Source organism: Solanum stenotomum, chromosome 9 (genome assembly GCF_019186545.1).
Source record: "Solanum stenotomum isolate F172 chromosome 9, ASM1918654v1, whole genome shotgun sequence".
NCBI lineage: Eukaryota > Viridiplantae > Streptophyta > Magnoliopsida > Solanales > Solanaceae > Solanum > Solanum stenotomum.
The window spans coordinates 42673617-42694259 of record NC_064290.1 but is presented as its reverse complement, the minus strand read 5'-3'; the positions used below and the strand labels follow the sequence as shown (position 1 = coordinate 42694259).

Genomic DNA, 20643 nt, shown 5'->3' with positions numbered 1-20643 from the left:
GGTTATTATGCAAAGGATTGCAGAGTCAAGGAAAATATTAAAAGCCTTGACATTGACGACAATATAAAAGATTATCTTTATAAGATTATGCTTAATTATGAGACTCAGGAAGATCAGAATCAGATTACAGTGGTAGCGAGAGATCATCATCAACAAGTGAAGATCTTAAAGCTCTCCAAAAAGAAGATTATATTACTTCTGAAGATGATTGTTCACCTTGCCAGCAGGGAATGATGTGTGAAAAGGATCTTAATGAGGAAGATGATCTTTATAAGAACTACGCTCAATTTAAAGAATTGAGCCTTAATGTCATTGATAATGACAAAGTATTGGAGCACTTACAAGATATTAAAGATCCAGAAATCAGAGCTCAAATTATCGATAAGATTAGTAGTACTAATTATTCTGTAGGGAAAAGAAAGGATAATATTCCTAAAGAAATTCCTACTAAAGAAGGTTCATATACCATGGCAGAGGTTAAAAACCTTTTATTGGAAAGGAGAAAACTTATAAGTTCTCCTACTACTATCAGTGATTTAAAGAATGAGATTGATAGTCTCAAAGAAGACATTATTAGACTCAAAGAAAAGAATGTCGTTATAGAGGTAAGACTCAATGTTGTTCAAAGTCTTCATAATAATAATAATAATAAAGATAATAATAATAATAATAATAATGATGATGATAATAATAATAATAATAATAATAATAATAATAATAATAATAATAATTCTTATAGAGGAACGAAGATCTCGTCATAAGTCTGATAGATTTACAAGAAATAGGTCCAGGCGAGAACTCGCTAAAATCAAGTGCTACAAATGTGGTAAATTTGGTCATATAGCACCCAATTGTAAGCTTGAAAAGGTGAAAGCCTTAGAACTGGACGAAGAAGTTCATGATAAAATTTACACTTTCTTATATACTTCCGGTTCAGAGTCCGATTATGATTCTGATACAGAGTCAGAAAAAGATGGTAATAAATCTGAGACCTCTAAACCTACTACTAATGCTTGTAAATTCAACGGAGAGATTTGCTCCTGTGAAGATGATGAATTCTTTTATAAATTACAATCTCAATTTGAAGATTTAAACATTCAGATCATCATAAGGCTCTGATACAAAATCTCGTCCTTGTCAGATGAACGCCGAATTGGTTGATTTCTGTAAAAAAGAAATTGATAATCTTTTACAAAAGTGTTTGATAAAGCCTTCCAAATCTCCTTGATCTTGTACAACATTTTATGTTAATAACGCAGCTAAAAAAAATGAGGGGTACCCAGGTTAGTTATTAATTACAAAACTTTAAATAAATATTTAAAATGGATTACATACCCTATTCCTAATAAAAGGGATTTGCTGTCTAGATTATATGACGCTAACATATTTTCAAAGTTTGATTTAAAATCAGGATATTGGCAGATCCAAATATTTAAAGAACATTATTATAAAATTGCCTTTAATGTCCCATTTGGACAATACGAATGGAATGTTACGCCATTTGGTTTGAAAAACGCTCCTTCTGAGTTTCAGAAAATCATGAATGATATTTTTAACCCATATTTAGATTTCATCATTGTTTATATTGATTATATTTTGGTTTACTCAAAGACTCTTGATATGCATCTTAAACATTTAGACATTTTCAAGAAAATTGTGATACAAAATGGTTTGCTAATCTCTAAACCAAAAATGAGTTTATTTCAAACTGAAGTCCGATTTTTAGGACATCTTATTTGTCAAGGAAAAATTACTCCTATTCAGCGATCTATTGACTTCGCTTCAAAATTTCCTGATATCATTACAGATCAAACTCAATTGCAGAGATTCTTGGGAAGCTTAAATTATATTTCCCCTTTTTACAAAAATCTATCTAGAGATTTAGCCCCATTATATGATAGGCTGAAAAAGGATATTAAATCACCTTGGACTAATAGTCTTACATCTTTGGTAAAGAATATCAAACTGTGTGTTCAATATTTACCTTGTTTAACTCTTGCTAACCCTGCTTGGCCGAAAATAGTTGAGACAGATGTGTCTAACATAGGATATGGAGGAATTTTAAAACAAATTAATCCTCTTGACAAAACTGAGGATGGGTGTTGAATTTCAACACTTTTCGGGATATAATACAAGTGCGAATGTTTATAACTTTTCCAAAATGATTATAAAGCAAGTTATTGCCATTGAAGATTGGGGTATTTCTTCAATGACCGAAAGAGAATTTAGCTTGAATAATGTCACTATGAAATTTACCTATTGAGATTATATCCAAGCCTTTAATAAAGTTCCTTGTTATAACAATGAACGACAAAAACATACTTGGTTTATCAAAGTATGTGCAAAAATAGTTGTTAATCCTTTACCAAATTGGTTTTTAAATTGGTGGTCATACCACGGGCTAACTATAGAGATATTGCCCGAACCATTTCTAAAGTTATACAGAGAATGGACAAAAGTTTCTCCAGACCTCAACAAGTTATACCAGCAAGAACACATCTACTATTTACAACAAATTGAGCAGATTTATTTCTTCATAGAATTTTCTATTCCATGGATTCATAAATGGGTTCCAGAAGTAGATTTTACTGAGGAACAAATTCCAAGTTTATATCGAACTTATTATAATAACTTTTGGGACAAGTTGATGAAGAAAGACCCTCAATCAAAGGCAATCTATGGACAAGAATTACTAGACTTACTTTCGAAAACTGTCCAGGAATATAAAACAATTCCTCATAAAGGAATCATGGTTGATACTTTGGTGCGTCATATGGCAAGAAAATTTTTTAATCAGGATGAGGAAGATCTAACCGAAATGATTAATAAATATTTGGAAGAAGTAAAGAAATATCTTCTAAGTAATATAACCCATTACGCCAAATCAGATTCGTCAATGCGTAGTGAAACAAGTGATGATATGCATGAAGCTCAACCATATGAAGAAGATGAGCCCGAATCTTCATTAAAGAAAGTCGAAGATTATTTGGCAAATCTAAAGGACAAGCTCTAGCAGATAAGCACTACGGGACGATAAAAGCCCCGCGCTACTGTAGTAGCACTGTAGCTCAACAACAGATACACTGTTATCAGGACCCAGATAGGGGCCCAGGATCCTGTACAAAGATGCTTTATTTTCCTATAAATAAGTCTGTTTTTCTTTAATTGAGGCAGGTTTTTCAGAAACCTTCTTGCTCTCCCCTTGTTTCTCTCTTGTAAAAGTTTCTTATTTTCTATTAGAAGTTTTCAGCTCGCCGGAGTACCGGATATTAATAAATCAAGTATTTCGCTAGGCCTCTGGCCACCAAGGTACTTTCTTTCTTTTATTTTCTTTGTTTCTCCGATTTATAAGTCGTGCATATGTCCGGCTAAAAAATTATATCTATGCCGAATAACTAACTTCTCTTTTATATAGACCATGAACGGATCTAAGCTTTATTTAAATACAGAGGAATTTTAGTATGGCTTCTTGACTTGGTTCCGAGATCGAGGTACAGTCAGATCTAGTACTACTCTTATTGGCTTTGTCTTAGTGACTCCGTCTGATGAGCTGAGGTTTTCAGCCCGAAAAAGAGTTTGATAAGTAGGGCGCTTCATACCTGGTTAGAACTATCAGATACATGGGCTCAATAAGAGTATGTATTAGATCTCGACAGGCCATTTGCTCCGGTAAAATAGAGTCACCATGCAGTCTGTAAAGCTATATTAAAATTCATATGTATTTCGATTCTTATGTAGTTGGACTACCTCTAAGCATATTGAATTGCCTGGTCTATGACTGGGCGGACTACCGCCAGGTCAGTGATCTTGTCATTTGGTATCAAAGCTATTCATACTAAATAATTCCGCTGTAAGAAGTATTAGTTTGGTTCCAATCCTGCTCTTCTATTAGAACATCTTGAGGGGTTGGTCTAGAAAAATAATAAGTTTGCATGCTAGGTCGATTAGCATATTTAGTATTACCACTATTCTTCTTGGGATATCCACGAAGTGTATTAACTTCTAAAGACACATGTTCTTTATAATCAAAAGCTTCTTCCAGCTCATTAGCAAAAGTTTCAGATAAATCTATAGGTTTAGCACCAAATTCGGAAAACTTTTTATTAAGAAGTTCTTCAAGATCATAAAGAGGTTTAAAAACAAAATCTTGAATTTTTGGAGGTCTCTGAATATGTACATCCAGTTGTTTAGATGTAGAAGCCTGTTCAGAAGCCTTTTCAGAAGGTTTTAAATCATCTTTAATCTGAACAATTAAAGTTTTCAAATCATCCAACTTTTTATCAAGGGAACTAATATGCTCACCTAAAACTTTCACATAAAGCCCTAAATAGTTATTTTGAGAAATGAGATTATTAATCTCGTTGATGCTTACCGTTGCCACATCAATTTTGATAAACTTTTGAAAAGCAGTGAAAGTAATACCAGTATTATTAGGTAGTATAAAGGGTGCTTGAGGTGGATAAATGGCTTAAATGATATTACCAGATTCATCTTTATAAGATCATTCTAGAACATTAATAAATAATGGCAAATAAGTGGTTATAAATCAGGGTACAAAAAACATAATATGATTATGCAGCGCATAAGTCTCGTAAAATTCTTGAGAAATATTATGCAAATCTTCCGCACTATATGTGTCAAAAAATCAAGTTTTAAACTGGCTCCATTTATCACTTGAAAATTCATTTTGAATATATTATCTTGCCAGTGAACCTGGACGAAAATCAATTTGATGTCCATTCATCATTAAGTATCGTTAAGATTGAAATCCATTTCGGATGCAGAAGGAATATCCTTATCAGAAAAATTAGAAGATTTATCATTAACTCGAACAATATTTAATCAAGGATCAATCTTGATTTAATCTTTATTTTCAAATATAACAGATGATAATGTATGTAAAGAAGCAGCTCGATTACGCGCATGACCATATATAGGTTCAATAGGCGATATATGTTGAATAGCCAATCTTCTATCAGAAAATGAATGCCTATTATAGGGAATACTCTTTTCATCGGATTGCATACAGATCTTACCATCGGAGTTCAGAGTGATATGAGAATATTCAGAATTAGTGACTTCATCGGTCATCTGTGTAAAGGGTATAACCGACTCTAAAGTCCAAGTTGTAGGAAAATTAATTTCTTCCCATTTTATAGGTACGATAGGATCACTGACCTGGCGGTAGTCCGCCTAGTCATAGATCAAGCTATTCAATATTCTCAGAGGTAGTCCACCTACATTAGAATCGAAATACCCAAGAATTTTAACACTGTATATCAACAGCAGATACATTGTTACCAGGACCCAGATAGGGGCCCAGAATCCTATACAAAGATGCTTTCTTTTCCTATAAATAAGTTTGTTTTTCTTTAATTAAGGCAGGTTTTAGAAACCACTCTCGGTCTTGCTTTTCTCTTGTAAACTTTTCTTTTGTAAGTTTCTTTTCTAAGTTTCTTTTGGGACAAGTTGATGAAGAAAGACCCTCAATCAAAGGCAATCTATGGACAAGAATTACTAGACTTAATTTCGAAAATTGTCCAGGAATATAAAACATTTCCTCATAAAGGAATCATGGTTGATACTTCGGTGCATCATATGGCAAGAAAAATTTCTAATCAGGATGAGGAAGATCAAACCAAAATGATTAATAAATATTTGGAAGAAGTAAAGAAAAATATGCTAAGTAATATAACCCATTACGCCAAATCAGATTCGTCAATGTGTAATGAAACAAGTGATGATAGGCATAAAGCTCAACCATATGAAGAAGATGAGCCCGAATCTTCATTAAAGAAAGCCGAAGATTATTTGGCAAAACTATAGGATAAACTCTAGCAAATAAGCACTATGGGACGGTTAATGGCCCGCGCTACTATAGCAACACTGTAGATCAACAGAAGATACACTTTACCAGGACCCAGATAGGGGCCCAGAATCCTGTACAAAGATGCTTTCTTTTCCTATAAATAAGTTTGTTTTTCTTTAATTAAGGCAGGTTTTAGAAAGCACTCTCGCTCTTGCTTCTCTCTTGTAAACTTTTCTTTTGTAAGTTTCTTTTCTAAGTTTGAAGTTTGCCGGAGTACCGGAATAATACTAAGTTTTGGTGTTAGGCCACAAGGTATTTGCTTCTGCTCTCTTTGTCTCTCACTTTATTTTATTTTCAATCTTAAAGCCGTGACTATGTCCGGCTAAAAATCTATATCTATGCCGGATAACTAACTTCTCTCTTATACAAACCATGAACGGATCTAAGCTTTATTTAAATACAGAAAAATTTTAGTATGGCTTTTCGACTTGGTTCCGAGATCAAGGTACAGTCAAAACTAGTACTATTACTATTGGCTTTATCTTAGTGACTCCGTCTGATGAGCCGTGGTTTTCAGCCCAAAAAAGAGTTTGATAAGTAGGGTGCTTCATACCCGGTTAGAACTATCAGACACATGGGCTCAATAAGAGTATGTATTAGGATCTAGACAGGCCCTTTGCTCGGGTAAAATAACTTAACATGCAGTCTGAGAAACTATGTTAAAATTCTTGTGTATTTTGATTCTAATGTAGTTGGACTACCTCTAAGGATATTGAATTGCTTGATCTATGACTAGGCGGACTACCGCCAGGTCAGTGATCCTGTCGTACCTATAAAATGGGAATTAATTAATTTTCCTACAACTTGGACTTTAGAGTCTATTATACCCTCTACACAGATGACCGATGCAGTCACTAATTCTGAATATTCTCATATCACTCAGAACTCTGATGGTAAGATAAGTATGTGATCCGATGAAAAGAGTATTCCTTATAATAGACATTCATTTTCTGATAGAAGATTGGCTATTCAACATATATCGCCTATTGAACGTATATATGGTCCTGCGCGTAACCGTGCTGCTTCTTTACATACATTATCATCTGTTATATCTGAAAATAAAGATAAAATCAAGATTGATCCTCGATTAAATATTGTTCGAGTTAATGATAAATCTTCTGATATTTCTGATAAGGATATTCCTTCTGCATCCAAAATGGATTTCAATCTTAACGATACTTAATGATGAATGGACATCAAATTGATTTTAGTCCAAGTTCACTGGCAAAAAAATATATTCAAAATGAATTTTCAAGTGATAAATGGAGCCAGTTTAAAACTTGGTTTTTTGACACATATAGTGCGTAGGATTTGCATAATATTTCTCAAGAATTTTACGAGACTTGTGCGCTGCATAATCATATTATGTTTTTTGTACCCTGATTTATAACCACTTATTTGCCTTTATTTATTAATGTTCTAGAACAATCTTATAAAGATGAATCTGGTAATATCATTTAAGCCATTTATCCACCTCAAGCACCGTTTATACTACCTAATAATACTAGTATTACTTTCACTGCTTTTCAAAATTTTATCGAAACTGATGTGGCAACGGTAAGCATCAACGAGATTAATAATCTCATTTCTCAGAATAACTATTTAGGGCTTTATGTGAAAGTTTTAGGTGAGCATATTAGTTCCCTTGATAAAAAGTTGGATGATTTGAAAACTTTAATTGTTCAGATTAAAGATGACTTAAAACCTTCTGAAAAGGATTCTGAACAGGCTTCTACGTCTAAACAACTGGATGTACATATTCAGAGTCCTCCAAAAATTCAAGATTTTATTTTTAAACCTCTTTATGATCTTGAAGAACTTCTCAATAAAAAGTTTTCTGAATTTGGTGCTAAACCTATAGATTTATCTGAAACTTTTGCTAATGAGCTGGAAGAAGCTTTTGATTATAAAGAACATGTGTCTTTAGAAGTTAATAAACTTCGTGGATATCCCAAGAAGAATAGTGGTAATACTAAATATGCTAATCGACCTAGCATGCAAACTTATTATTATTCTAGACCAACCCCTCAAGATGTTCTAATAGAAGAGTGGGATTGGAACCAAACTAATACTTCTTACAGCGGGAGTGAGATTTATGAATGGAATCTCGATGGTTTGGCTGATAGGCAACTGACTATTCTTGTTCATAGAATGCTTGTGTATACTACTATTTGCAAAAGTGTTAATAACACTGACAGAACTATTTGCAAAATGATAATTGCGGGCTTTACTGGCCAACTTAGAGGCTGGTGGGATAATTATATGACCCTAGAGGCAAAAGCCGCAGTAATTAATGCTAAGGTCATTAACGAAGGGGTTGATAACCTTGGATTTGCCTTAATAAAAAATAGAGAAGACGTTTATACCCTTGTCTTAACTATTCTCGAACATTTCAATGGTAGATTTACCAATCAATATGAGACTGTTCGATCCTTACTAAATGGTCTTCGCTGTAGACATTTAGGAGAATTCCGTTGGTATAAAGATACCTATATGAGTAGAGTCATGGAGAAGCCAAAAAATGGTCTAGAGCATTGGAAAGCTAAGTTTATAGATGGTTTGACCCCACTATTTGCTGAAAGAATTAAAAAGACTCTTAGAACGCCGCAAGGAGCTATTCCTTATGGCGTTTTCACTTATGGTAAGTTAATAGGAGCTTGCACACAAGAAGGAATAAATCTGTGCAATGAATTATAACTCTGTAGACAGCTTAAAATAGATAAGCTTACGGAAAGATCTCAGTTAGGAGACTTTTGTACCCAGTTTAGTTTACCAGACTCAGGTAAACAGACCAAACATAAAGAGACTACTAATCCCAACCCAACTTCCGATAAACCTTATAGTCGGAAAAGATTTAGAAGAAGGTCTAGAGAAGAACGAGAGGAACGAAGATCTCGTCATAAGTCTGATAGATTTACAAGAAATGGGTCCAGGCGAGAACTCGCTAAAATCAAGTGCTACAAATGTGGTAAATTTGGTCATATAGCACCCAATTGTAAGCTTGAAAAGCTGAAAGCCTTAGAACTGGACGAAGAAGTTCATGATAAAATTTATAGTTTCTTATATACTTTCGGTTCAGAGTCCGATTATGATTCGGATGCAGAGTCAGAAAAAGATGGTAATAAATCTGAGTCCTCTAAACCTACTACTAATGATGTTACTAATGCTTGTAAATGCAACGGAGAGATTTGCTCCTGTGGAGATGATGAAATCTTTTATAAATTGCAATCTCAATTTGAAGACTTAAACATTCAAACCATCACCTCTGAAAATGTTATTGAACTTCTGAAAGAAGTTACTGATAATGATTTGCGTGATAAAATTATTCAATTAGCGATTAATAATAACAATGCTAGCTCGTCAAAACTTGTCGAAAACTTTAAAAAGGATTTTGAATTTGAATATGCTGCACCATACTCTCTGTCTGAAGTAAATGCTAGACTAAATAATTAACCTACTGTTGTTCGAGATGCTTCCTTTGATGATTTAACAGGAGAAATTGAAAATTTTAAAAATGAGATTAAATCTCTTAATCAAAATCAAATGATTTGTGATCATCGTCTTACTCAGATTGAAAAGGCTAATAACAAAGGTAAAAATATTGCTGAAGAAGATATTCCTGCAGTTAATACTCTTGCGAATTCAGTTAACTTTGATCCTAAAAGAGCTATGTTTCTAGGAATGATGCAGGTTGTTACTGCCCATAAATGGTATGTTAATTGTACTATATTGATTAATAATCAATTTTCTATAACTAATGTTGCTATGATTGACAGTGGTGCCGATGTTAGTTGTATTCAAGAAGGTCTTGTACCTACCAAATATTTTGAAAAAACAACCCACATGGTCAAATTCGCTTCTAGACATGCTTTAGATTTAAAGTATAAGTTACCTAACACTCGTATTTGCCAGAACAAAGTATGCAACGGCATTTCTTTTTCTTTGTAAAAAATCAATTATATCCTCCGATTATACTTGGAACACCTTTTATAAACGCTATTTATCCTTTTACCAGCATAACTGCTAAAGGTTTTTCCGCTACTTACAAAAATCAAGAGATAAGTTATACTTTACTCACTGATCCTATATCTCGTGATATTAATGCTTTGATTAGTATGAAACAAAAGCATGTTAATTCATTACAACTGAATTATTTAGTATGAATATCTTTGATACTTTAAAATCTACAAAAGTACAAGAAAAAATTAAATTAATTTCCGAATAGATGACTATTGATATTTGTGCTGATCACCCCAGTGTTTTTTGGAATCGAAAGAAGCATATTGTTACTCTTTCATATGAAGATAACTTCTCTGAAGATAATATTCCTACAAAATCTCGTCCTTGTCAGATGAATGCCGAATTGGTTGAATTCTACAAAAGATAGATTGATAATCTTTTACAAAAGGGTTTGATAAAGCCTTCCAAATCTCCTTGGTCTTGAACTGCATTTTATGTTAATAACGCAGCTGAAAAAGAACGAGGGGTACCCAGGTTAGTTATTAATTACAAACCTTTCAATAAATATTTCAAATTGATTAGATACCCTATTCCTAATAAAAGGGATTTGCTGTCTAGATTATACGACGCTAACATATTTTCAAAGTTTGATTTAAAATCAGGATATTGGCAGATCCAAATATTTAAAGAACATTCTTATAACTGTCTTTAATGTCCCATTTGGACAATACGAATGGAATGTTATGCCATTTGGTTTGAAAAACGCTCTTTCTGAGTTTCAGAAAATCATGAATGATATTTTTAACCCATATTTGGATTTCATCATTGTTTATATTGATTATATTTTGGTTTACTCAAAGACTCTTGAGATGCATTTTAAACATTTAGACATTTTCAAGAAAATTGTGATACAGAATGGTTTGGTAATCTCTAAACCAAAAATGAGTTTATTTCAAACTGAAGTCCAATTTTTAGGACATCTTATTTGTCAAGGAAAAATTATTCCTATTCAGCGATCTATTGATTTCGCTTCAAAATATCCTGATATCATTACAGATCGAACTCGATTGCAGAGATTCTTGGGAAGCTTAAATTATATTTCCCCTTTTTACAAAAATCTATCTAGAGATTTAGCCCCATTATATGATAGGCTGAAAAAGGATAATAAATCACCTTGGACTAATAGTCTTACTTCTTTGGTAAAGAATATCAAACTGCGTGTTCAATCTTTACCTTGTTTAACTCTTGCTAACCCTGCTTGGCCGAAAATAGTTGAGACAAATGTGTCTACCATAGGATATAGAGGAATTTTAAAACAAATTAATCCTCTTGATAAAACTGAGTATCTAATTCGATTTCATTCAGGAAAATGGAACGAGGCTCAGAAAAAATACGCTACGGTGGCTCATGAAATGCTAACCATTGTTAAATGTGTCTTAAAATTTCAAGATGATTTATATAATCAAAAGTTTGTTATAAACATTGATGCTCAATTGGTAAAAATATATGTTTGATAAAGATTTTAAGCATGGCGCATCGAAACTAATTTTCGCTCGATGACAAGCACAATTAGCCCCCTTTGATTTCGAAGTTCATTATAAAAGGGAAGTGAAAACTCCCTTCCTAATTTCTTATCCAGAGAATATTTAGCCTAATGGATTCCCCTCCAATATCTCCATTTTTTACTGATAAAACTTTAATTACTACTTTAAAGGTTCTTCTTCTCAATAGGGACACGAAGAACTTATTTGTTGGAAAATTATATATGTAATGATGACAGATATCTTTGCACATAATATTGAAGAAATCATCGATATTGGTGATCAAAATTATTACTATAAGAATTATTATGATTTTTACGATCTTTACGATGACTAAACACCGTTGTTTTAATTGCAGAATGGACCCTCCTTGGGTCACAATAGGACGAGGTAAGGGAAATAACTCGTGAGGAAAGGGAAGATCATCCCCAAATTCATCAAGATCATCATATGGATCTTCATCAAATACTCCTATAATACAAAAAGGAGGAATGAGTTTATATAATTTGAACTCCAAGGCGCAAGAAAAAGCTTCGTCATCAATCCATCTGGAAGATATTCCAGAAAATGATCCATTATATGCTCAATTACAAGCATATTTATCACAAAAGAAAAGTAATACCTTTGCTGAGATAACAAAAGAAGAGGTTGATGATATTAAAACCTTCAAAAAGGTGGAAAAAAGAGAAATGATATTTCTCTTAGAAAATGCTGATATACAGAGAAAAGAAGAACCATGGAAAATATTCCAAAGGTACTTATTGAATGGACTTTATTTTCCGGGAGAGTCATACAAAACTCGTACCTATTATGAAAATCTTTTGATAAGTATGGGTGTTGAATTTTAACATTTTTCGGGATATAATACCAGTGCGAATGTTTATAACTTTTCCAAAATGATTATAAAGCAAATTATTGCCATTGAAGATTGGGGTATTTCTTCAATGACCAAAAGAGAATTTAGCTTGAATAAAGTCACTAGGAAATTTACCTATTGGGATTATATCCAAGCCTTTAGTAAAGTTCTTTGTTATAACAATAAACGATACAAACATACTTGGTTTATCAAAGTATGTGCAAAAATATTTGTTAATCCTTTACCAAATTGGTTTTTAAATTGGTGGTCATACCACGGGCTAAGATTGCCCGAACCATTTCTAAAGTTATACAGAGAATGGACAAAAGTTTCTCTAGACCTCAACAAGTTATACCAGCAAGAACACATCTGCTATTTACAACAAATTGACCAGATTTATTTCTTCATAGAATTTTATATTCCATAGATTCATAAATGGGTTCCAGAAGTAGATTTTACTGAGGAACAAATTCCAAGTTTATATCGGACTTATTATAATAACTTTTGGGACAAGTTGATGAAGAAAGACCCTCAATCAAAGGCAATCTATGGACAAGAATTACTAGACTTAATTTCGAAAATTGTCCAGGAATATAAAACATTTCCTCATAAAGGAATCATGGTTGATACTTCGGTGCATCATATGGCAAGAAAAATTTCTAATCAGGATGAGGAAGATCAAACCAAAATGATTAATAAATATTTGGAAGAAGTAAAGAAAAATATGCTAAGTAATATAACCCATTACGCCAAATCAGATTCGTCAATGTGTAATGAAACAAGTGATGATAGGCATAAAGCTCAACCATATGAAGAAGATGAGCCCGAATCTTCATTAAAGAAAGCCGAAGATTATTTGGCAAAACTATAGGATAAACTCTAGCAAATAAGCACTATGGGACGGTTAATGGCCCGCGCTACTATAGCAACACTGTAGATCAACAGAAGATACACTTTACCAGGACCCAGATAGGGGCCCAGAATCCTGTACAAAGATGCTTTCTTTTCCTATAAATAAGTTTGTTTTTCTTTAATTAAGGCAGGTTTTAGAAAGCACTCTCGCTCTTGCTTCTCTCTTGTAAACTTTTCTTTTGTAAGTTTCTTTTCTAAGTTTGAAGTTTGCCGGAGTACCGGAATAATACTAAGTTTTGGTGTTAGGCCACAAGGTATTTGCTTCTGCTCTCTTTGTCTCTCACTTTATTTTATTTTCAATCTTAAAGCCGTGACTATGTCCGGCTAAAAATCTATATCTATGCCGGATAACTAACTTCTCTCTTATACAAACCATGAACGGATCTAAGCTTTATTTAAATACAGAAAAATTTTAGTATGGCTTTTCGACTTGGTTCCGAGATCAAGGTACAGTCAAAACTAGTACTATTACTATTGGCTTTATCTTAGTGACTCCGTCTGATGAGCCGTGGTTTTCAGCCCAAAAAAGAGTTTGATAAGTAGGGTGCTTCATACCCGGTTAGAACTATCAGACACATGGGCTCAATAAGAGTATGTATTAGGATCTAGACAGGCCCTTTGCTTGGGTAAAATAACTTAACATGCAGTCTGAGAAACTATGTTAAAATTCTTGTGTATTTTGATTCTAATGTAGTTGGACTACCTCTAAGGATATTGAATTGCTTGATCTATGACTAGGCGGACTACCGCTAGATCAGTGATCCTGTCGTAATAATAATAATAATAATAATAATAATAATAATAATAATACTAATAATAATACTAATAATAATAATAATAATCTGTTAATCATGAATATAGCAGATACTAGTACTAAAAGTACTCGATTAGAGAAGGTAGATATACCTCAAAACCTTGATTTGTTAAATAAGTGGACTATTTCAAAAGTTGATATCAAAACCATTTATGATTATGGTTGGTTTGGTAAAATCTCAAATAAACAACTTATAAAAACTACTGAACAATCGATGGCTTTAAATTCGTCAAAACATACTATTCGCTTATTAAATAAATGCTATATTGATGTTTATAAAAATCAATACAAGTTTTTGAATATTGGCATGGTACAGATTGCTTTTAAGCCTATAACTCTTAAAGGGTTACCAGAGACTTTCTTAGTTGCTTTTCGTGATGCGAGGAATTTTAATTTTCGACAATCATTAATGGGTTTGATTGAATCTACTGTTGCCTATGGTCCAGTATATTTTAATACCCAACCTAATTTACAATTATCTTTAAGTGATGCTAATATCTTAGATGCTTTGACTCTGAATATAAAAATGCATGGTTATAATTATGCACCTGGTTCTGAGTTGATTTGTTTATCATATCGCATCTATTATAAATTACTTGTTGCGTTAAATCCTAGATGTAAATTATATGATACATCAGATCAGACTATTTTGGTAGAAACCAATTTTTCTAGATCTAAGGTCAGTACTAGAAGACCTATAAAATGGGAAGAAATTAACTTTCCTACAACTTGGACTTTAGAGTCGGTTATACCCTCTACACAGATAACCGATGCAGTCACTAATTCTGAATATTCTCATATCACTCAGAATTCTGATGGTAAGATCTGTATGCAATTTGATGAAAAGAGTATTCCTTATAATAGACATTCATTTTCTAGAAGACTGGCAATTCAACATATATTGCCTATTAAACCTATATATGGTCCTGTGCGTAATCGTGCTGCTTCTTTACATACATTATCATTTGTTATATCTGAAAATAAAGATAAAATCAAGATTGACCCTCGATTAAATATTGTTCGAGTTAATAATAAATCTTCTGATATATCTGATAAGGATATTCCTTCTGCATCGGAAATGGATTTTAATCTTAACGATACTTAATGATGAAGGGACATCAAATTGATTTTAGTCCACGTTCACTGCAAGAAAATATATTCAAAATGAATTTGCAAGTGATAAATGGAGTCAGTTTAAAACTTGGTTTTTTGACACATATAGTACGGAGGATTTGTATAATATTTCTCAAGAATTTTACGAGACTTGTGCGTTGCATAATCATATTATATTTTTTGTACCCTGGTTTATAACCACTTATTTGCCATTATTTATTAATGTTATAGAATGATCTTATAAAGATGAATCTGGTAATATCATTACAGCCATTTATCCACCTCAAGCACCGTTTATACTACCTAATAATACAGGTATTACTTTCACGGCTTTTCAAAAGTTTATTGAAACTGATGTGGCTACGGTAAGCATCAACGAGATTAATAACCTCACTTCTCAAAACAATTATTTAGGACTTTATGTGAAAGTTTTAGGTGAACATATTAGTTCCCTTGATAAAAAGTTAGATGATTTGAAAACTTTAATTGTTCAAATTAAAAATGATTTAAAACCTTCTGAAAAGGCTTCTGAACAGGCCTCTACGTCTAAACAACCGGATGTTCATATTTAGAGACCTCCGAAAATTCAAGATTTCGTTTTTAAACCTCTTTATGATCTTGAAAAACTTCTTAATAAAAAGTTCTCTGAATTTGGTGCTAAACCTATGGATTTATCTGAAACCTTTGTTAATGAGCTAGAAGAAGCTTTTGATTATAAAGAACATGTGTCTTTAGAAGTTAATAAACTTCGTGGTTATCCCAAAAAGAACAATACAAAGTATGCTAATCGACCAAGCATGCAGACGTACTATTATTCTAGACCAACCCCTCAAGATGTTCTAATCGAAGAAAGGGATTGGAACCAAACCAATACTTCTTATAGCGAAAGTGAGATTTATGAATGGAATCTCGATGGTTTGACTGATAGGCAATTAACCATTCTTGTTCATAGAATGCTTATGTATGCTACCATTTGCAAAAGTGATACACTGACAGAACTATTTGCAAAATGATAATTGCAGGTTTTACAAGCCAACTTAGAGATTGGTGGGATAATTATATGACCCTAGAGGCAAAAGCCGCGGTAATAAATGCTAAGGCCGTTAACTAAGGGGTTGATAACCTAGGTTTTGCCTTAGTTAAAAATAGGGAAGATGCGGTTTATACCCTAGTCTTAACTATTCTTGAACATTTCAATGGTAGATTTACCAATCAATATGAGACTATTTGTTCTTTATTAAATGGTCTTCGATGTAGACATTTAGGAGAATTTCGTTGGTATAAAGATACTTATATGAGTAGAGTTATGGAGCTACCAGAAAATGGTCTGGAACATTGGAAAGTGAAATTTATAGATGGTTTGCCCCCGTTGTTTGCGGAAAGAGTTAAAAAAAACTCTTAGAACGCCGCAAGGAGCTATTCTTTATAGCGCTTTCACTTATGGTAAGTTGATAGGAGCTTGCACAAAAGAAGGAATAAATCTGTGCAATGAATTAAAACTCTCCAGACAGGTTAAGGTTGATAAGCTCAGGGAAAGATCTCAATTAGGAGACTTTTGTACTCAGTTTGGTTTACCAGACTCAGGTAAGTAGACCAAGAATAGAGAGACTACTAATCCCAACCCTACTTTCGATAAACCTTATAGTTGGAAAAGATCTAGACGGAGGTCTAGAGAAGAACGAGAGGAATGAAGATCTCATCGTAAGTCTAATAGATTTACAAAAAATAGGTCTAGGCGAGAACTCGCTAAGATCAAGTGCTACAAATGTGGTAAATTTGGTCATATAGCACCCAATTGTAAGCTTGAAAAGCTGAAAGCCTTAGAACTTGATGAAGAAGTTCATGATAAAATCTATAGTTTTTTATATATTTTTGGTTCTGAGTCCGACTATGACTCGGATACAGAGCCTGAAAAGGAAGATAATAGGTCTGAATCTTCTAAACCTATTGCTAATACCAAGGGTTGTAAATGCAACAGAGAAATTTGCTCATGTGAAGATGATGAATTCTTTTATAAATTACAATCTCAGTTTGAACATTTAAACATTCAGACCATCACCTCTGAAAATATGATTGAACTTCTGAAAGAATTTACTGACAATGATTTGCGTGATAAAATTATTCAATTAGCCGTTAATAACAATGCTAGCTCGTCAAAACCTGTTGAAAATGTGAAAAAGGATTTTGAATTTAAATATTATGCACCTTATTCTTTGTATGTGGTTAATGCTAGACTCAATAATCAACTTATTGTTATACGAGATGCTTCCTTTGATGATTTAAAGGGAGAAATTGAAAATTTTAAAAATGAGATTAAATCTCTTAAACAACATCAAATGATTTGTGATCATCGCCTTACTCAGATTGAAAAGGCTTATAATAAGGGTAAAAATATTGTTGAAGAAGATATTCCTGCTGTTAATACTCTTGCAAATTCATTTAACTCTGACCCCAAAAAAGATATGTGTTTAGGAATGATGCAAGTTGTTACTGCCCATAAATGGTATGTTAATTGTACTATATTGATTAATAATCAATTTTCTATAACTAATGTTGCTATGATTGACAGTGGTGCGGATGTTAGTTGTATTCAAGAAGGTCTTGTACCTACTAAGTATTTTGAAAAAACAACGCATATGGTCAAATCTGCTTTTGGACATGCTTTAGATATAAAGTATAAGTTACCTAACACCTGTATTTTCCAGAACAAAGTATGCATTCCGTATTTCTTTTTCTTAGTAAAAAATCAGTTATACCCTCCAATTATTCTTGGAACACCTTTTATAAATGCTATATACCCTTTCACCAGCATAACTGCTAAAGGCTTTTCTGCTACTTATAAAAATCAAGAGATAAGTTATACTTTTATTACTGATCCTATATCTTGTGATATTAATGCTTTGATTAATATGAAACAAAAGCATGTTAATTCATTACAACTTGAATTATTTAGTATGAATATCTTTGATACTTTAAAATCTACATAAGTACAAGAAAAAATTAAATTAATTTCTGAACAATTGACTATTGATATTTGTGTTGATCACCCTAGTGCTTTTTGGAATCGGAAGAAGCATATTGTTACTATTCCATATGAAGATAACTTCTCTGAAGATAATATTCCTAAAAAATCTCGTCCTTGTCAGATGAACGCCGAATTGGTTATATTCTGCAAAAAAGAAATTGATAATCTTTTACAAAAGGGTTTGATAAAGCCTTCCAAATCTCTTTGGTCTTGTACTGCATTTTATGTTAATAACGCAGCTAAAAAGGAACGAGGGTACCCAGGTTAGTTATTAATTACAAACCTTTTAATAAATATTTAAAAAGGATTAGATACCCTATTCCTAATAAAAGGGATTTGTTGTCTAGATTATATGATGCCAACATATTTTCAAAGTTTGATTTAAAATCAAGATATTGGCAGATCCAAATATTTAAAGAACATGCTTATAAAACTACCTTTAATGTCCCATTTGGACAATATGAATGGAATGTTATGCCTTTTGGTCTAAAAAACGCTCATTCTGAATTTCAAAAGATTATGAATGATATTTTCAATTCATATTTGGATTTTATCATCGTTTACATTGATGATATTCTAGTTTATTCAAAAACTCTTGAAATGCACATTAAACATTTAGACATTTTTAAGAAAATAGTCATACAAAATGGTTTGATAATCTCTAAACCAAAAATTCGGTTATTTCAAACAGAAGTCCGATTTTTAGGACATCTTATTTGTCAAGGAAAGATTACTCCTATCCAGCGATATATAGACTTCGCTTCAAAGTTTCCTGATGTTATCACCGATCGAACACAACTACAACGATTTTTGGGGAGTTTAAATTATATTTCATCTTTTTACAAAAGCTTATCCAGAGATTTAGCACCGTTATATGACAGGTTAAAAAAGGACCATAAATCACCCTGGACTAATAGTCTTACTTCTTTGGTAAAGAACATCAAACTTCATGTTCAGTCTTTACCTTGTTTAACCCTGGCTAATCCAGCTTAGCAGAAAATAGTAGAGACCGATGCGTCTAACATAGGATATGGAGGAATTTTAAAACAAATTAATCCTCTTGATAAAACTGAATATTTAATTCGATTTCATTCAGGAAAATGGAGCGATGCTCAGAAGAAATATGCTACGGTGGCTCATGAAATGTTAACCATCATTAAATGTGTTTTAAAGTTTCAAGATGATTTATATAATCAAAAAATTATCATCAACACTGATGCACAATCAGTTAAATTTATGTTTAATAAAGATTTTAAACATGATGTTTCAAAATTAATGTTCGCCAGGTGGCAAGCTCAATTAGGCCCTTTTGATTTTGAAATACTTTATAAGAAGGGAAGTGATAATTCTCTACCAGACTTCCTATCAAGAGAATACTTACAAAATGAATAACACCCCTAATGCTTTCAGAGATGATAGTGATATTCCCGTCTCTTTATTTCTTTCTGAAAAAAGGTTAATTAACATATTAAAAGTTCTTCCCCTAAATCGGGATATGAAAGAACTTATTTGTTGGAAAATTATAGATGGAATGATACTGGATTTCTTCAATGATCCTGTAAGAGTGGTAAAAGAAATCATCATGTTCGAAGATATGGACGACTACTATGATGCCAACTAAAAATGTTTTGTTTGCAGAATGGAACCCCTGTGGATAACCAAAGGTCGGGGAAAGGGCAATAACTCGCGTGGCAGGGGAAGATCATCCCCCGAATCTTCTTCATGATCATCATATGGATCCTCTTCAAGCCTTCCAATATTACAGCGTGGAGGAAAGAGCTTAATAAGCTCAAAAATATCCCAGAAATCAGCATCATTATCCTCAATACATCTGGAAGATATTCCAGAGGGAAGCTCGTTATATGCAGAACTACAGGCATATTTAGCTCAAAAGGAGAAAAATGATACTTTTACCTTCATTGCCAGAGAAGATAATGATGATATTAAAACATACGAAAGAGTAGCAAAAAAAGAAATGGTATTTCTTTTAGAAAACTCTGAGATTCAGAGAAAGGACGAACCCTGGAAGATATTCCAGCGTTATTTACTTAATGGATTATATTTTCCTGGTGAATCATATAAAACCCGCTTGTATTACGAGACTATTCTGATAACTACTGGTAGTGTTGAATTTCAGCACTTTTCAGGATACAATACCAGTGAGAAAGTTTATCACTTCTCTAAAATGATAATCAAACAGATCATATCAATAGAAGAGTGGGGTATTTCCTCCATGAAGGAAAGACAGATGAGTTTTAATAAGGTTCCCACTTCCTTCACACACTGGGATTATATTAACGCATTCAGCAAAGTCCTCTACTATAACAATGAGAGGCATAAACATACTTGGTTCCTAAAGGTATGTGCAAAGATTTTTGCTCATCCTCTTCCTAATTGGTTTATAAATTGGTGGTCATACCACGGCCCGACAGCAAAGATATTGCCAGAACCTTTTCTCAAATTATACAAAGAATGGATTAAGGTTTCACCCAACCTTAATAAATTATACCACGATGATCATGTATGTTGGATGGAACAAATTGATCAGATTTA

At 32.8% G+C, this 20643-nt stretch overlaps 1 protein-coding gene across 1 annotated transcript; it reads left to right on the top strand.

Annotated features, from left to right (window-relative positions):
* Positions 1 to 15730: 15730 nt before the first annotated feature.
* Positions 15731 to 19711, top strand: LOC125877545 (uncharacterized). The gene is made up of 6 exons (XM_049558808.1): positions 15731 to 15980; positions 16088 to 16149; positions 16577 to 16649; positions 16854 to 17568; positions 18118 to 18353; positions 19617 to 19711. Exons 1-6 carry the CDS (start codon positions 15731 to 15733, stop codon positions 19709 to 19711), a joined length of 1431 nt encoding a protein of 476 aa, XP_049414765.1.
* Positions 19712 to 20643: the final 932 nt, after the last annotated feature.